This window comes from Mustela nigripes, chromosome 7 (genome assembly GCF_022355385.1).
Source record: "Mustela nigripes isolate SB6536 chromosome 7, MUSNIG.SB6536, whole genome shotgun sequence".
In the NCBI taxonomy this organism is placed as follows: Eukaryota; Metazoa; Chordata; class Mammalia; order Carnivora; family Mustelidae; genus Mustela; species Mustela nigripes.
This window is the reverse complement of record NC_081563.1, coordinates 99,584,250-99,598,597: the sequence shown is the minus strand read 5'-3', so window position 1 is coordinate 99,598,597 and position 14,348 is coordinate 99,584,250. Positions and strand designations below refer to the sequence as shown.

At 44.8% G+C, this 14,348-nt stretch overlaps 1 protein-coding gene across 2 annotated transcripts in view; it reads right to left on the bottom strand.

The window, feature by feature from the left end:
• Nucleotides 1-599: 599 nt before the first annotated feature.
• Nucleotides 600-14,348, bottom strand: part of KIF16B (kinesin family member 16B) — a 284,713-nt gene continuing 270,964 nt past the window's right edge. For both annotated transcript variants that reach the window (XM_059406507.1, XM_059406508.1), the window contains one exon: nucleotides 600-1,851. In XM_059406507.1, coding sequence (XP_059262490.1) covers nucleotides 1,693-1,851 — 159 coding nt within the window. In that variant the 3' untranslated portion in view covers nucleotides 600-1,692. The remainder of the gene's footprint in view (nucleotides 1,852-14,348) is intronic.

Sequence of the window (14,348 nt, the reverse complement as noted above, 5' to 3'; positions counted from 1 at the left end):
CAGTGAACAGTGTGCCACCAGCCTGGCCTCGGGTACAGGTCGTAAAGGGCAGGGCACAGATTATCTGGTCTGCTGAAGAAAACCATTTGGTTTACTCATTAAATGAGGGACAATCTGTAGTGGTGTGACTCCTTTTAAATAAATGACCTGTGGTTAATTATTATCTCCCAGCTTTTATCCTTTAATCTCCAGGTTTAAATTCTTGGGTAGTAATTGCCTCTAAACCTATGCCTGTAATCACCACTGCAGACAAAAGCAAGTCTTTCTGCGGTAATTTTTTTCAAGTCCTCATTTTTTTCATGTTAAACTATGACATCTAATTAGTGTAATAATAGTCCCCCCCCTTATTGGGATTATTGCATCTGTAAACATATTCTTCAGGTTGGAGAGCTCAGTTGCACATGCATATTCTAGAAGACTGAATGAAAATGTTTTGTTACCCCATTCGTTTGTGGCTTCAATGTTACTCCCACGGCATCTTCTGCAACACAAATGCTAATTTATACACATTGGATCTTCCCAAACACATAAGATAAATTTTTAAACAGACCAGTTAGCGATGATTGTGTCGCAAACTTAAAATAAACTGAGCAACACGATAGATTCTATGACATCATTTAATATTGATAGCAGCTCAATTTAAATTTTGAAAAAAGCAAATACCTTTAATAAACTTGGTATGAACGATTATATATTTTGATACAACTATTGTACAGGCCTGTGTACATTTATAAATCTATAGGTAGAATTATATACATTTCCATATATGCCACATTTATATTTTGTCTACTCACATTTTTCTCTAGTAAAACAAAGCAGTTTTACTGTACATAGATGTGCAATGCTACATTAAGTCCTGAGTAATTTAAGGGATCATTAATAAACTACTGTAAATTCTAGTCTTTCAGCCAAAGATCCAGTAGATTCTGTAACAAAAATGTGAAAAAAAATATTTAAAAATAGGCATTCAGCTATGCGCTTGTTTTTGTGCTCAACGGAGAAAGCTCAAGAATGCACAGTAGCCATTTACATTTGGGGCAATTCCCTTAAATATTCAAGATCAAACAAACCTCCTATTTGTAAGGATTTACAGACGTTTTAAGTGATGTCATCTATATCCAATTTGTCAAGCATGGAAGATTCCAGTCATGATTGGACCAAAATTCCCTTTTGCAGAATATGAAATTCTGTGTAAACATCAGTGGCTAGGTATTGTACAAAAGTTCTGACTCAAATGAGGGGAAAAAGAAAAAAATACATAATGAAATCATTTAAAATGCTCCTCTTGGGATGTAGCTAGCCACATGGAAGGACTATAAAAAATAAGATAGATCTTTTCGTGGAAGAGGAAACCAGATGCCAGTCATTGAAGGGAGGTCTGGTGAGCCACCTACTCACTTGAGGCGGCCCTGGGCCCTCTGCGCTCAGAGAGCCTGCGAAAGCCCAGCCACGTCCATTCCGCCACAGAGGCAGACTCTGCTGGGATGAGAAGGAAGCACTATCGGGAAAAGGCCACATTCAACGGCAATGGGACAGCAACAGCTGCCCGTCGGGGTCCCCATCAGCCAAGCGAAACATCCAGTCCCAGATTCAGGCACTCGGGGGGCCCTGGTGAGGCTGCCCTGCGCCAGGAGGGCCCCTTCGACGAGAAGGCACTGCATTGGTGGTTCCTCCGTCCCCCACTCCGCAGCTCTACCCCGTCCCGTGGCTGCTGTAGTCAAAGACTCCCTTCTTGAAGAACGGCGAGAACTCACAAATGGTGTGTTTGGAAAGGGTCAGCCCCACCTTGTTGATATGCAGGGGGGATGTGGCGGATTGGAGCATCACGCTGAAAAAGTCCCTGAGGTATTTCTGAGGAAGAGACAAGAGCCAACACATGGTTAGATGTCGTTGTGTGGAATCAAGGAGAGAAGAGATTCCACACACAACTTGCCACCCACTTGGAGCTGTTGCTGTTATTAGAAACAGCAAAGGGGACTGTGTGTGGCCTCAGCTGTCACCAGACCCACCCAAGGGAACACAGCCACAGCACCCATGATGCAGGTGACTTTTCTGGGACTCACAGCGACATGGCCTCAGGTCTACCTGCACACAATGCCCACAGAAATACCAACGTGGTGCCAGGCATGGGGGTGGGGGTGGCGGAGGTCTGCTTTCCAGCAACAGTGGCACTAGTTAAGATCCTATTTTGTAACAATTCATTTCCCTCCAACTTACTTATTAAATAGAAAGCTGATTAAAAGGAGGCACAGAAAATTAAAAAAAAAAAAAAAAGGCTAGCCATCTGTATAATGCTAAATGTGCCACCAACTAGCATTTTTAAATGATACCGTCCCTGTCTGCTTTGGATCTGTCTTATAAACCAAAGGAAAAAGAAATACTGGGGACAAGAGGGTCAATTCCAAGTACTAATATTTACAAATCATTTTGCAAAACCTATAATCATCAATGAAAAGAAATTCTTCCTGAGGGTAATTGCTCTGAACCACCCCCTCTGCGCTGCCCCTCCCCACTCCCCCCTGCACGTGTTCGTCGCAGCATTCGCCGCCTTCTCTGGCACCCAGCAAGCAAAGCATGTCTGAGACGAGGATCTGAGATGCTGGGGGTGGAATGAGACGTGGCTGCTGGCAGGATGTATTAAAGGAAAACAGGACACACAAAAATAGTTAATGTATTTCAGGTCAGGCAAATGTTATTTATAACAGAATGGGCCCGAATGCAGTGGGGTGGGGGTGGAGTGCGGTGGGTAAGCCTACATCTCTAGCAGGGTCCCAGCTTGTTTAAAAAATATAAACGGGACGCCTGGGTGGCTCAGTTGGTTAAGCGGCTGCCTTCGGCTCAGGTCATAATCCCAGCGTCCTGGGATCGAGTCCCACATCGGGATCCTTGCTCAGCAGGGAGTCTGCTTCTCCCTCTGCCTCTGCCTGCCACTCTGTCTGCCTGTGTTCACGCTCTCTCTCTCTCTGACAAATAAATAAAAAAATCTTTAAAAAAAAAATAAACAATACTATCACAAGCCTTGAAATTAAACATAATGATTACAAACTTTCAGTAACAAAGAAATTTGTGAAACATGGCCAAGGCCTTAGAGGAAGGGGTTCCCAATCAGGGGCGATTTGCCCCATAGAAGACATACAGCAGTGTCTGGAGATGTTTTCCACTGATTGCCACTCTGTCCTGGGACGCACAGGACAGCCCCATGCCAGCATGACAGGGAAACCTTGGCCCAGGGCAGTGGAATTCAGCCTCCTCTATGTATTGCTAGCCTGAAATTTACTTCTGAAAGAAGACACTCTGCTGGACGAAAATTCATCTCCTGTTTTCTTAAACATAATAATGAGGATTATTACTAATTAACATTTGTATAGTAATTTATAGTTTCTAAAAATCTTTTAATTTCTTTCTGATGTACAGTCACTGCACATTCCTCAAATGGACAACCTGATGACAATCTTGATCCATGCATACCCCTGTGCAGCCATCCCCAAAGCATGAGAACGTAACTTTGCACCATTCCCTCAAATTTCTGAACTCACCTAATTTTATGCTATCCTCATACTCTGCCTAGAATTACCTGCTTCTTCTTCTTCTTTTTTTTTTTTTTTTAACTGTCAAACCCATTTTTGGGTGAGGATCCTGCTGCAGAAGCGAGCAAGGCTACAGATCAGGAAAGAGGACTTAAAAACAAGGGTTTTTAACACAGACTCTGTCTTTTTTTGTTCAATATACCTAACTTACTGGTCTCAGAGTAATCTCTCAGGAAAGGAGCCTGAAAGAGCAATCAGGCGGAGGCAAGAAGGGGCCCAAACCAATTACTGAAAAATGAAGACCTCACACCAGGACGTATTTGCATCAGAAGCAAAAGGGAACGGACTTCAACTTTCCTGGGGGAAGGGAAGCTGAGGACAGCAAATTTACAGGGAGCTGTGGTCCATCCAATATGGATACAAGTGCACGTGGGAGACCACACCCAGCCTGCCAGCCAATGCTTGCAATGCAGTAAGTGCACGTTGGCAGGTTGAGAATGAAGCATTTGGAACAAGGATGACAAGGAGCGTGCGTGCCTGGAGCTTAGGGTCACAACTTTTTTTTCACAGTCTAAAGCACGCCCAGAGCCAGGTGGCCGTCACCTCCGGAGTTCCTGAGCGGCCCCCCTGCTGCAGGGATCCCACAGGCTGCATTTAATGTTCACAACCAACTTGCCTTCAAGATGAATTCCAACAGAACGGAAGGTACTCACATCTGGGAACGGCTGTTGTACCAACATTTGTCATCATTAGTTCACAAGGAGGGGGTGGGGGGCTTTAAATTAAAGGGCCAGTAGAGCCCAAAGGGTACAGTGAAAAGTGAAAGTAAAAATGTAAATAAAAGAAAAAGAGAAAGTACCGGAAAGCCCTTCCCTGCCAGGACACCACGACCAGGAGAACCAAAAACTAGGTGTAGGTAGTGCCTTTTTCTTTAAATGAACTCACTAGCGTGTCTCCATGGAAACTCAAGAGAGAAGGATCTCATTCAGTGAATTGCAAACATTGCAATACAGTTTTTATATTGCAAAACTCTGTTTGGCAGGATGGGGCAGCCTGGGCTCCCTTTACATAGACGCTTCCTTGGTCAAAGAAATGCTTTGATTGGAGAGTGTTTTCGCAGTGAGCTTTAGGAGCTCTGAAGTATTCGAGTGAGGCATAGGAGGCTTGGTGCCTTAGGCTGACAGCGGGCTGGCCAAACTTCTGGCAAATGACAAAACCCAAGGACTAGGTGTAGGGTTGGGCACAGAAGACAGAACTAAAGTTCCAGAAGGTTCTCGAGGTCACACGCAGCAGCAGATCACTCTTCTTTGGAACCCCCACGATACCTTACACACTGTTAAGCTTGGGAAAAATGCTTGGAAGGAACCCTGATGACTAAAACTGAGGAGTTCACCTTTAAAAATTGAAGTGCATGCAGAGAAAACAGCACATGTGCACAACCTGATGAAATTTCAAAAAGTGGACATCCCTGTGTGATCAGCACCAAGATAAAAACAAGATAACCCTGCTAGTACCCAGGAGCAGCCCTCCTCATTCTCCCTCACAATCCTTTACCCAAGTCAAGACTATCCGACTTCTCCCACCATCCATTAGTTCTGCCAGTTTTTGAACCTCACATTCATGGAATCACACAGACACTCTTTCGTGTCTGGCCTCCTGGGCTTTAACACGATGTATGTGAGACTCACACACCCTGCTGGGTAGAGCTGCAGTGTGTCCATTATTATGGCTGTATAGTATTCCACGTGTGAACATGCCCTCTGACTGCCTTTCCCAGGGAGGCACGCAGCGGTGACTGGTTTGCTTCTTCCCTCTGAGCTCTTCTTCAGGGATGAAATGTGCCTCCACACAATGGTGTCTGGTGAATCGAGTTTACAGCGTTCTCTCCCATAAAGCAGTTCTCCTACAGGATTTTAGGCTCAGACCAAGATCTGCACATGAACTAGAACTCCACTATTATATCTATTTAATATGTATATATTATAATTATATGTAAAATACACACTTAAAGACACACATATTCCCTACATTTGTAATTTTTGTTGCTTGTGCTCATAATGTTTTCTAAAGCATCTGTGGCTGAGAGGAGAAAATTAAAGTTCCTCCTGTCAAAGTGATCCCCTTTTTATTGTCTAGCCCTCCTCCCAAGTATGGGAAAAATAAATCCAGCTGCATTCCCAGGGCATTTCACTTTATAAAAAAGTATTACAAAAATTGAAGGACATTAGGAGTTTAAGTGGCTTTCAGGGTCAGAAGGGCAAAGAAGGAGACGGATTTGTGAAATCCAATATCCAATTTCTGTTTCTTTCACGTGGCATTTTCTCCATTAAAAAAGAAAAGAAAAGAAACAAAAACCAGGCATATTTAAATCTCTGTGGCTGTCAGGGACCCCAGAAGGCCGGCAAGCCTTGCCCACCCTGGTGTTGGGTGTCTCAACCCGAGTCCTGGCTTCATTAAATGCTCCGACTGGGGCCACTGCGAATGCGCAGCTGCAGCCCCCGCGGCTGTGCACCATTTCAATTCTGCCTCGCCCGGGGTAGTTGGAAGATGAAAGTCAGATTAAACTAAATCCTTTTTCAATAAGATTGCAAACCCATGGTACAGAGCAAGAAGGGGTCTGGGAGGAGCCGGAGTATGAGTGAAGGCAGGAAAGGGAGGGGAGCACACAGAGATGGAGGCGCTGGCTGGGGGAGGGCGACAGAGGGAGAACAGAAGACACAGAGGAGAGAAGGAAATAGCACAGCCACTTTGGAGACCCAACTCGAGGAGTTATTTATCCATTTGGCATTAAAAAAAAAAAAAGGATTTAAGATTAATAAGAAATAGAGGAGACATTTATCTATGTAATTTAGTTTTTGCTACTAGGACCAGTACTGAAGTATAAGGTGTTTTCTTATCAATACTTTCAGAAAATCAGGTTTAGATGGCTGATCTCGAACACATATTTCAGTACTGAAGCAGAGAACCTTGATTCCAGAAAGTGCCTTTCTTTTACAGTCTGTGGGTGTACCTTACTGTTTTTTAAGGTCTATGCAGGGAGCAGTAAGCAGGGGGTAGAAGTAACCAGGAAAGACAGGACTGCATGGGTTTGTTCCAAAACATTAAACAGGCAGGTGCTTTACCCCCAAACAAGACAAAATCCTGTAGGGTAGGAAACTAGGAGCTTTTCAAGAGGAGGCCAAAAGACCCCAGGATGAATGAAGGACATATAGCTTGCAGAGACACCTGCACTAGGTTCCTGACCTCTTCTTTCCACAGTGGTCCAATCATACATGCCAAGACCCCTCCACACATTTCTGAGGATTGTCTCCCATGTGCACACAACAGGCTGATCAGCTGCCATCTTGTTACTCTTACAGAGAGACCACTTACCAAGGGCCTGAGTGTTCTAGGCATAGTGAGAACCTTCCATGGTGTATCTCATTTAATGACTGCAACAACTTTATGAAGTAGGGACCATGACTATCCTTATCTTCTAGATGTAGAAACTGAGGACCAGGAGGCTAAGTAATGCCCTGAAGGACACATGCTCACATCTTCCAGCCCCAAAGGCTGGGTCTCAATCACTAGCCTGCCGTTGAGCAGCTACACACCCCCCATTTGCCTGTTGGGCCTCCCATCTCTGAGCACAGTCATCTCTCACTGGGCAAGGCCATCCATCTACCCTGAGCCAGATAAACCGCTTCTCCCAGGCCTGAGGCTGCTCTCACAGAGACAGAGGGGTCTCTGGGTTCTCAAGAGTTAATGTTCCACACAAACATGGGGATGGGAAAAACACCTCTTGCTGTGAAGCTGGAACTCATCTGTGTTCCATGTGCAGTCTGTGCCCATGCTTCCATACCTTCCTCAGAGTCTTGGTGGGCGCTGGGCCATTTTTTTTTTTTTTTAAACTGCCCTGTTTCCTTTTTCCTTCCCAAATAGCACTCAAGATTCCGTTCTGAAAAACTCTCTCTCCCTCCTTTGGGGATTGGTTATCTGTCTGACTTGGGGCAGAGGACTGGTGAACTTTTCCCATTCATCTTCTGGGATGAGCACCCCCATAGCCAAGGAGCTAATGAAGACACCACTTGGATTCTGCTGGAATCGATCTCTTCCAGATTGCACAGCCACTGCCAGAAGGCATTTTCAAGAGTGTAAGAAGCTCAGGGAACTCTCAGAGAGTCAGCCGCAGGAGAGCCTTTGGTCTTGCCATGCCCAAGCCCGGGAGTGGACGCATCCATTTGTTGGCAATGGGCCACTATAATCTTCTACTGTTGGCAAACAAGTTAACTAACAATGACCCTTGACACACTGGCAGGCAGGTTGTAGGCACCAGTTTGGGTCAGAGGAAATCTTCCTCTGTACCACACCCAAGCTCCTAGGGGGCTGGACTGTGTCAGATCAAGATCTGCCCAGGGCACCCCACTCTTAGGAAAAGGTCCAGCTACGGAGGCTCTAGTGAATAACATTTCAGATGGGTCAGTGCCTTCTGGGGGTCCATCCCCAGCCAAGCGTTAACCTGGAAAGTTCTTGCCCCAAACCCTGATATACACACAGGCCAATCTTCAAAATTCCAACACCATTTCAAGATATCTAAACATTATTAATCTTTTGAACCAAAACACAGGCTAATATGGTCTATTGGCTGTGTTAATGAGTTCTGAAAGGTGAAACACACTCCCTACAGCAATACAGGGCAATTCAGCAAGAATTTAGTCAATTATTTTAAAGCTTTAGCCTGGTACTTCAATCAATACACTGCATCAGGAAGAAAAAACTGAAAATATAATGTGCTGCTACATGCTATTTTCATTTTTATTTCATTCTTGTTGAAGGTCATTCTGTTAACATGATTCATGTGTGACCTACAATACAATTTCAGTCTCTGCTCTAGCTGAAAGGAAAGTACTTAAATTACTGGAAGAACCTAACTAAAATTTGGCCTTCAGACACCCTCTGGTGGGCAGTTCATGTCTGAAGTTTCTGGGTGAAATGCTGGTTTGGTCATTGGGATTGGCCATGTGGTCTCCAGTCCATCCAGGCAAAAATGTGGGAGATGAGCAGGAAGTTAAACAGTGCGGCCCCTGCCATCCTGCAGCCACTTCCTTTCAGGTCTGGGGTCTACAAAGGAGGGAAGATGGGGTGGCATCCACGCTTGGCAAACAGTGTGAACTAGGGGGCCAGGCCGGCATGTGCAGGGCTCTGTGTGGGGAACAGCAGGACCTGAAGGGGAACGCAGAGGGCCCCAAACCTGGGTTTGGGTCTACAGGCACTCTGTACAAAGCACTTCCCAGTTCATGAGCTCATGGGACCCCTAGGACAGGGTGAGGAAGAGGAGGACAAGGTATGCATATCCTGTGTACAGAGACCCCCAGAGGCAGTGACTTAGCCCATGTCAACAAACCACAGACGCTGACAAAGGACGGGCTCTTCCAATTCAGGAGAAAGTGAGATGGTCTAATGTAATTCACAAGGTACAATCCCGTAAGGCCTGAAACGTAGTGAGTAAAGGTAAACACAGCCCTTCTCTTTTGAGCCCATGCTCACAGAGGCTCTCAGAATTTGCCACTGTGTGTGTGTGTGTGTGTGTGTGTGTGTGTGTGTATGTGTGTGTACAGAGAAAACATGGGAATGAGAGTAGGGTCTCAGATGCATTCAAAAGATCCTACCTTCTTAATTTTTTTGGCTCCCTGCCTTCTATTTTAATTATCATGGGGATAAAGTCATGACTGTTTTAGGTTGCTAAAAAGCTTGCTTTACTGGGGCTTGTAATCTATTATTATAAACCCTAGAACAGTCTATATTCTAGAATGTAAGACTGTTATACAGGCTTACATGTGAGTCTGTATAACAGAGTCATACAGGCTCATGACTGTGACTGCAGCCTGCCGTGTACATGGTCGTGTACTGCCCAGCTGTGTCACTCCTGATGTCTCCAGCCATCTCACTGTTGTCGAGCCACTTCATGTCACAAAATTCTTACATACATCCATAATTTAATTTCAAATTATTTAAATTATTAAAATGTGCTTTAAAAATGTAGTAGGGCCTTATCCACCTTTTCACTCTGACATATTAACAGGGAAGACAGTTTGCTGGAATTCCTCATTTCCAGAAGCCATTAGCCATGATGGCAGCTTAAAGACAACGATCAGTCTGCTCAGACTTAGAAGTTTCATTTACCTTGCAGCACTTGGAAAATTCATCCTCAACGGATGGGCTCTGAAGACAGATCAAGCCAGGATGGATATTTCCAGATCCAAGTGAGGTCTGGCTACCACTGGCTATGCGTTATGAATGAACCCAGTGAGGTCAATATTCAATCACTCAAGGTTTTCCAGTTTCAAACTCTCATAAATTCTAGTTGACACCTTTCTCTCTAGCTATTTAGGAGTCCTAAAATTTGTCTCCACTGGATCAAAAATACTGGGTTCCTCTCCCGATCTGCCCCTAAATGTCCTCCACACGCTGATGAAATTAGGACAGTTTGATTCAAGCAACTCATCCATCCACCACAGTTACCACACACCTACTCTACAGGGAGCAGTGGGCCAGGCACTGGGTGTCCAGTGTTGATTAAAACCGACACAGAGCCTGGGCTTCCCTGTATCATGTCTTCACTGTTCAGAATCATTAATCTAAATCCTACTTGTCTTCTAAGCACTGGACAAGGTTTGTTCTTTTTTGGCTCTTCTCTCTCTTGAGACTTCATTCATGCACCCAACAAATATTTGTTGAGAGCTTTCTACATGCCAGTGCCGCTGAGGATTCAGTAGTAAGATCAGTTTCTGCCCTGAGTAATGTGTAGGCATTCCAGGGAGTTGGATAGGTAAAGCACTGATTAAAATAAGGCTACATTCTCTGAACAGAAATGAGATGCTTTTGGAGCACACAGAAAAGGCATCCAGCCTAGTTCTGGGAACTGGGGATGTTTAATGCCAAGAGCTGAGGGATGAGTAAGAATCAGACTGGAGAAAATATTGGTGGAAGCTACTTGAAGGAAGCCTATTCTAGGCAGTGGGGAGAGCATGTGCAAAGCATCATGGTGAGGGTGCACACCTTGGAGTGTCCCCAAGAGTCCCCATGACTATACTGTGTGCACATGATATGGGGCCCATTCAGCATCGGGGACATACTTCTGGAACGTTCTGCTCGCCAGACTGGCTCTCTACTGACCCTCACGCTGAAGGTCCTGCGCTCTGGTGGTGTCTCTTCTCTCTGATTCCTGGATCCTGTCAGGCCTTCTGGGTGGAGCCTGAGCCTTATTTTCACCAAGGGAACACACTTGAGGTAAAGCTGTCACCTGGCAGGCTCTAGAGCCCCATAAGTCCCACTAAGTTCACTAAGTCCTTAGTGGCGCCATGATCAGAATGAAGCCATGGAAGTTACCTGACCTGATACTTGACACTAGGAAAAGATGAACCACTTGGCGGAGCCCTGCCTGAATTCCAGAACCATAGCATTCAGAAGCAATAAAATGGCAGTTGCTTTAAGGAAGTTAAGTTTTGGGGTAGTTTATTACATGTGACAGATAACCAACTTCTGTGTGTGGGGGAAGAAGGTAAGAGATGAGGGAATCCATGAAATTAGTCAAAGCAGAAAAGTCTCTTTGGCTTTTATTTATAATTTATGACTAGCCATAAATCATAGTCCTATTCTACTTCATGCTAACCTCTTCCAACCTCTTTAGTATTTCTAATGAATAATTCTGTCTTAGCAGGTACTTCTTTTCATCCATCCTAGGTTTTAAAGTAAATACTTGAAATAAGTAGTCATCATTTGAAATATGGCATTTATTTCTTGATTTTATAGAGAATTCTGAGAGCTCCCAGTTAAAATTCATCAGGGTGAAAATGTTAGTCTGTGATTACAGAATCGGAACTATTCATTACAGCTATTCAGAGAATCTTCTTTATGAGCTTAATGACATAAGCATATTGTATTGAATTATTATGGTACTGCATCAATTGGACTCATAAATTTAATATACTCAGTCTGGCTCAGATATTCTAATAAAATCCAGCAAGCTTTAAAAATTTTATAAGGAATGTGCACTTAAAGTCACGTGATATTCAGTTTTTACAGGTTGGCATCCCTGCTTGGGGTACTGAGCATAGCTCCAGGGTATGTGACCAACCGGTCCAGCAGACCAGAAAGCTGAGCAGGCGGCCTCACAGAGAGGCCACATAGAAAGCCCCAAATCTTCTCAGACTGTGAAGCTGGGTGAGCTCTTCTCCAAAATCCAAGTCAATACCAGGCCCCTCTTTTGGGTTCACCGAGGGAAAGAGCTGAGGCTGCACCTTGAGTTGCAAGCAAGGGCACGTCAGCTGTAAGCAGGCAAAGTGCTTGCAGAAGGTCTGACAGGCCCCACTCTCGACCTTACTCAGCTGAAGCCAAATATGGGAGGATGGACTGTGGGAGAAGTGTAGTTTTCAGCGCTCATCCTGGTTCTTTGACTTCTGTTCACTGAATCTGGGTTAAGAGACAGGTAACAGCTCCACACGGGAGGCACAGCAACTCAACTGTCCCAGCATCCGGGCGGGGCCCGGGCGCTCAGCTGACCGAGTGGACCACATGACTTCTGGAGTCCAACCCTTGCATTGTGAGCCACATCCCGGGACACTCAGTCATGCAGCAGCCACCACGCTGGGCACAGGGACACGGCAGCACTGGAGTCTGGATTAAGTCCCTGAACTCCTCTGCACCTCAGTTTCTTCATCTGATTATACCATCCCTTTTCAATCGGGAGATGAAATGAGCTTTGTCTGTGAGGTGCGTGGGGCAAGGCCCAATTCACGCCATGCATTTATGAAGTGGGTAACATTATTATCTACACAGTTTTGTCCTCAGGAGTAAACCAGCAAATATATTCATTTTCTCCCCCTTTAGGTGTTTAGAGACACGTGGGCTTAAAATGTGGAAGTATTTAATGCTTTAATGTTTTCCCCTTCAAAGGAAAGTGGAAGACAGTAAGTCTGGAATGACTTTTTTCCCAAAGTCACCTCATATTGGATACTGGCAGACCCTTCATTTCAAAAATTGCTTTAAAGGAAGAGTTAATGGGTTTTTCAAAATGGGGAATCCTAACTGTAAGTTTAAAATTCTAGGCTACACCAGGTAAATTAATGATGCCCCCAAAGCTCATTTTAAGATACATTTTGGACACTGAGATTCTGGAAAATGCCATCTGGGGGAAAAAAGAATGATTCTTTGTTTCTCAGCTCCTGATTCCTTTTTGTACTGTATAAACCTTCAAAGAGGATCCTGATGTTCTGAGACAGAATAACTGCTCCAAATGACCAATTTGACTGACAGACTTTCAAATGAGAAAGAATCTTGCTGTATGGTACCTGTCTTGGTTATAACGTACTTAAACTCCAATTCAAAGAATCGTAATAATTAATTTCTGGTCTCCCATAGTCTCCCCCTGACTAGGAGCCAAGCACTTGGACACAGGGTGATGGCTTCAGGAACCCTGAATGACTACCTCACTCCTTTCTACCGTCTGTGCCTGTGGTTGGGCAGAACCAGCCTCCCCTTTAATGTCTGACCTGAGGTCACTTACATACTGATGGCAGGTTTTCTCAGGCTGGCCTTGGACTGGACCATCATTGAATACCAATGCGTCCCTGAATTCCAGGGCAAGAGGGTCAGGTCTTGAGCCTAGGAGGGAAGACCCACTGCCCCTTTTTTGTTCTCTGGACTAGGGTTTCCTGATGATCCCTGTGGGACTATTTGCCTTGCAGATTATCCTCTTGCCCTGGGAGTTATTCCTCAGCATCCACAAGTTGCCCTACGTCCCAGGAGGGAGCCATGGTCATGCCCCAGGTGTGATGAGGCCTGTGGCCCTGAGTGGTGGGTCTGTGACCCCACCCCACAGAGAGGATTAGCTGGGGATTTGGATTATCCGCACCAATGATCCCCTTCACTGGGGACAATAATGGAGGCTTGACTATGTTGGGGAAAGGAGGAGGAAGGGAGAGAAGCACGACCAAAATTTCTCTAATAGAACATCTGTAATTCTTAAGAAGAATGTGTTATTTGTGTTTTTAAAAATTCCTTTACCAACCAGGTATCACCCACACAATGAAGCATCTAAGTTAAAAAAGATTTACACTGAAAATATAAGTCCTGCAGAGTGCTTTCCTCTGGAAAGACATTCTCCGTTAAGTGCTCAATATAATGAATATTAGGTAACGTTATTAAGTCCTGATGAACAATGAGAAGCCTGGGTTTGTTCTCCTTAGGACCTTCCCTTGCAGCAAAATTTCACAGATTTATATAGTATCTTCTCTCTGGAACAAGAGAAGTTTACTAAATCACTGGAGAGAAGAAGTCTATCGAATCTTAATTCATGCTCCAAAGCCAAACTTGAGAAACTCTTCAAACGGTCTTGGCACCCCTTCAGACGTGAGAAGTTGCTGCAGAAGAGAAGTTGGGAATGTTGTCGGTTCGGCTGTGGATTAAGCAGGGCGTCCTTGTGTACTCGTGTCTGGCTCTGTTAACTGCCCAATGAACCTGAACCTGTGTAAGCACCACTCTGAGTCAACACCTTGAGCGCTCAAGGTTGTTCTCAGCTGGGAGGCTTTGAAAGCAATGTGGTACAAGTTCAGGAGGACTGGCAAAACGTGGAAGGAAGATCTCACGGATCAAAGGGAAATCACTCCAGCTGGGGGATCGTGCAGAAAGCTATGTGACCATTTAATCTAAGACATCATGGGCTCATTTGGACTAATGTGACATCCAGTTTCTGCCATGAGGAAACTGCCTTGCAAAATAAGAAATGTCAGTTTGTACTGACTGAGCTAGTACTTGGTTATGCCCAGATTCTTTCCAATCAGA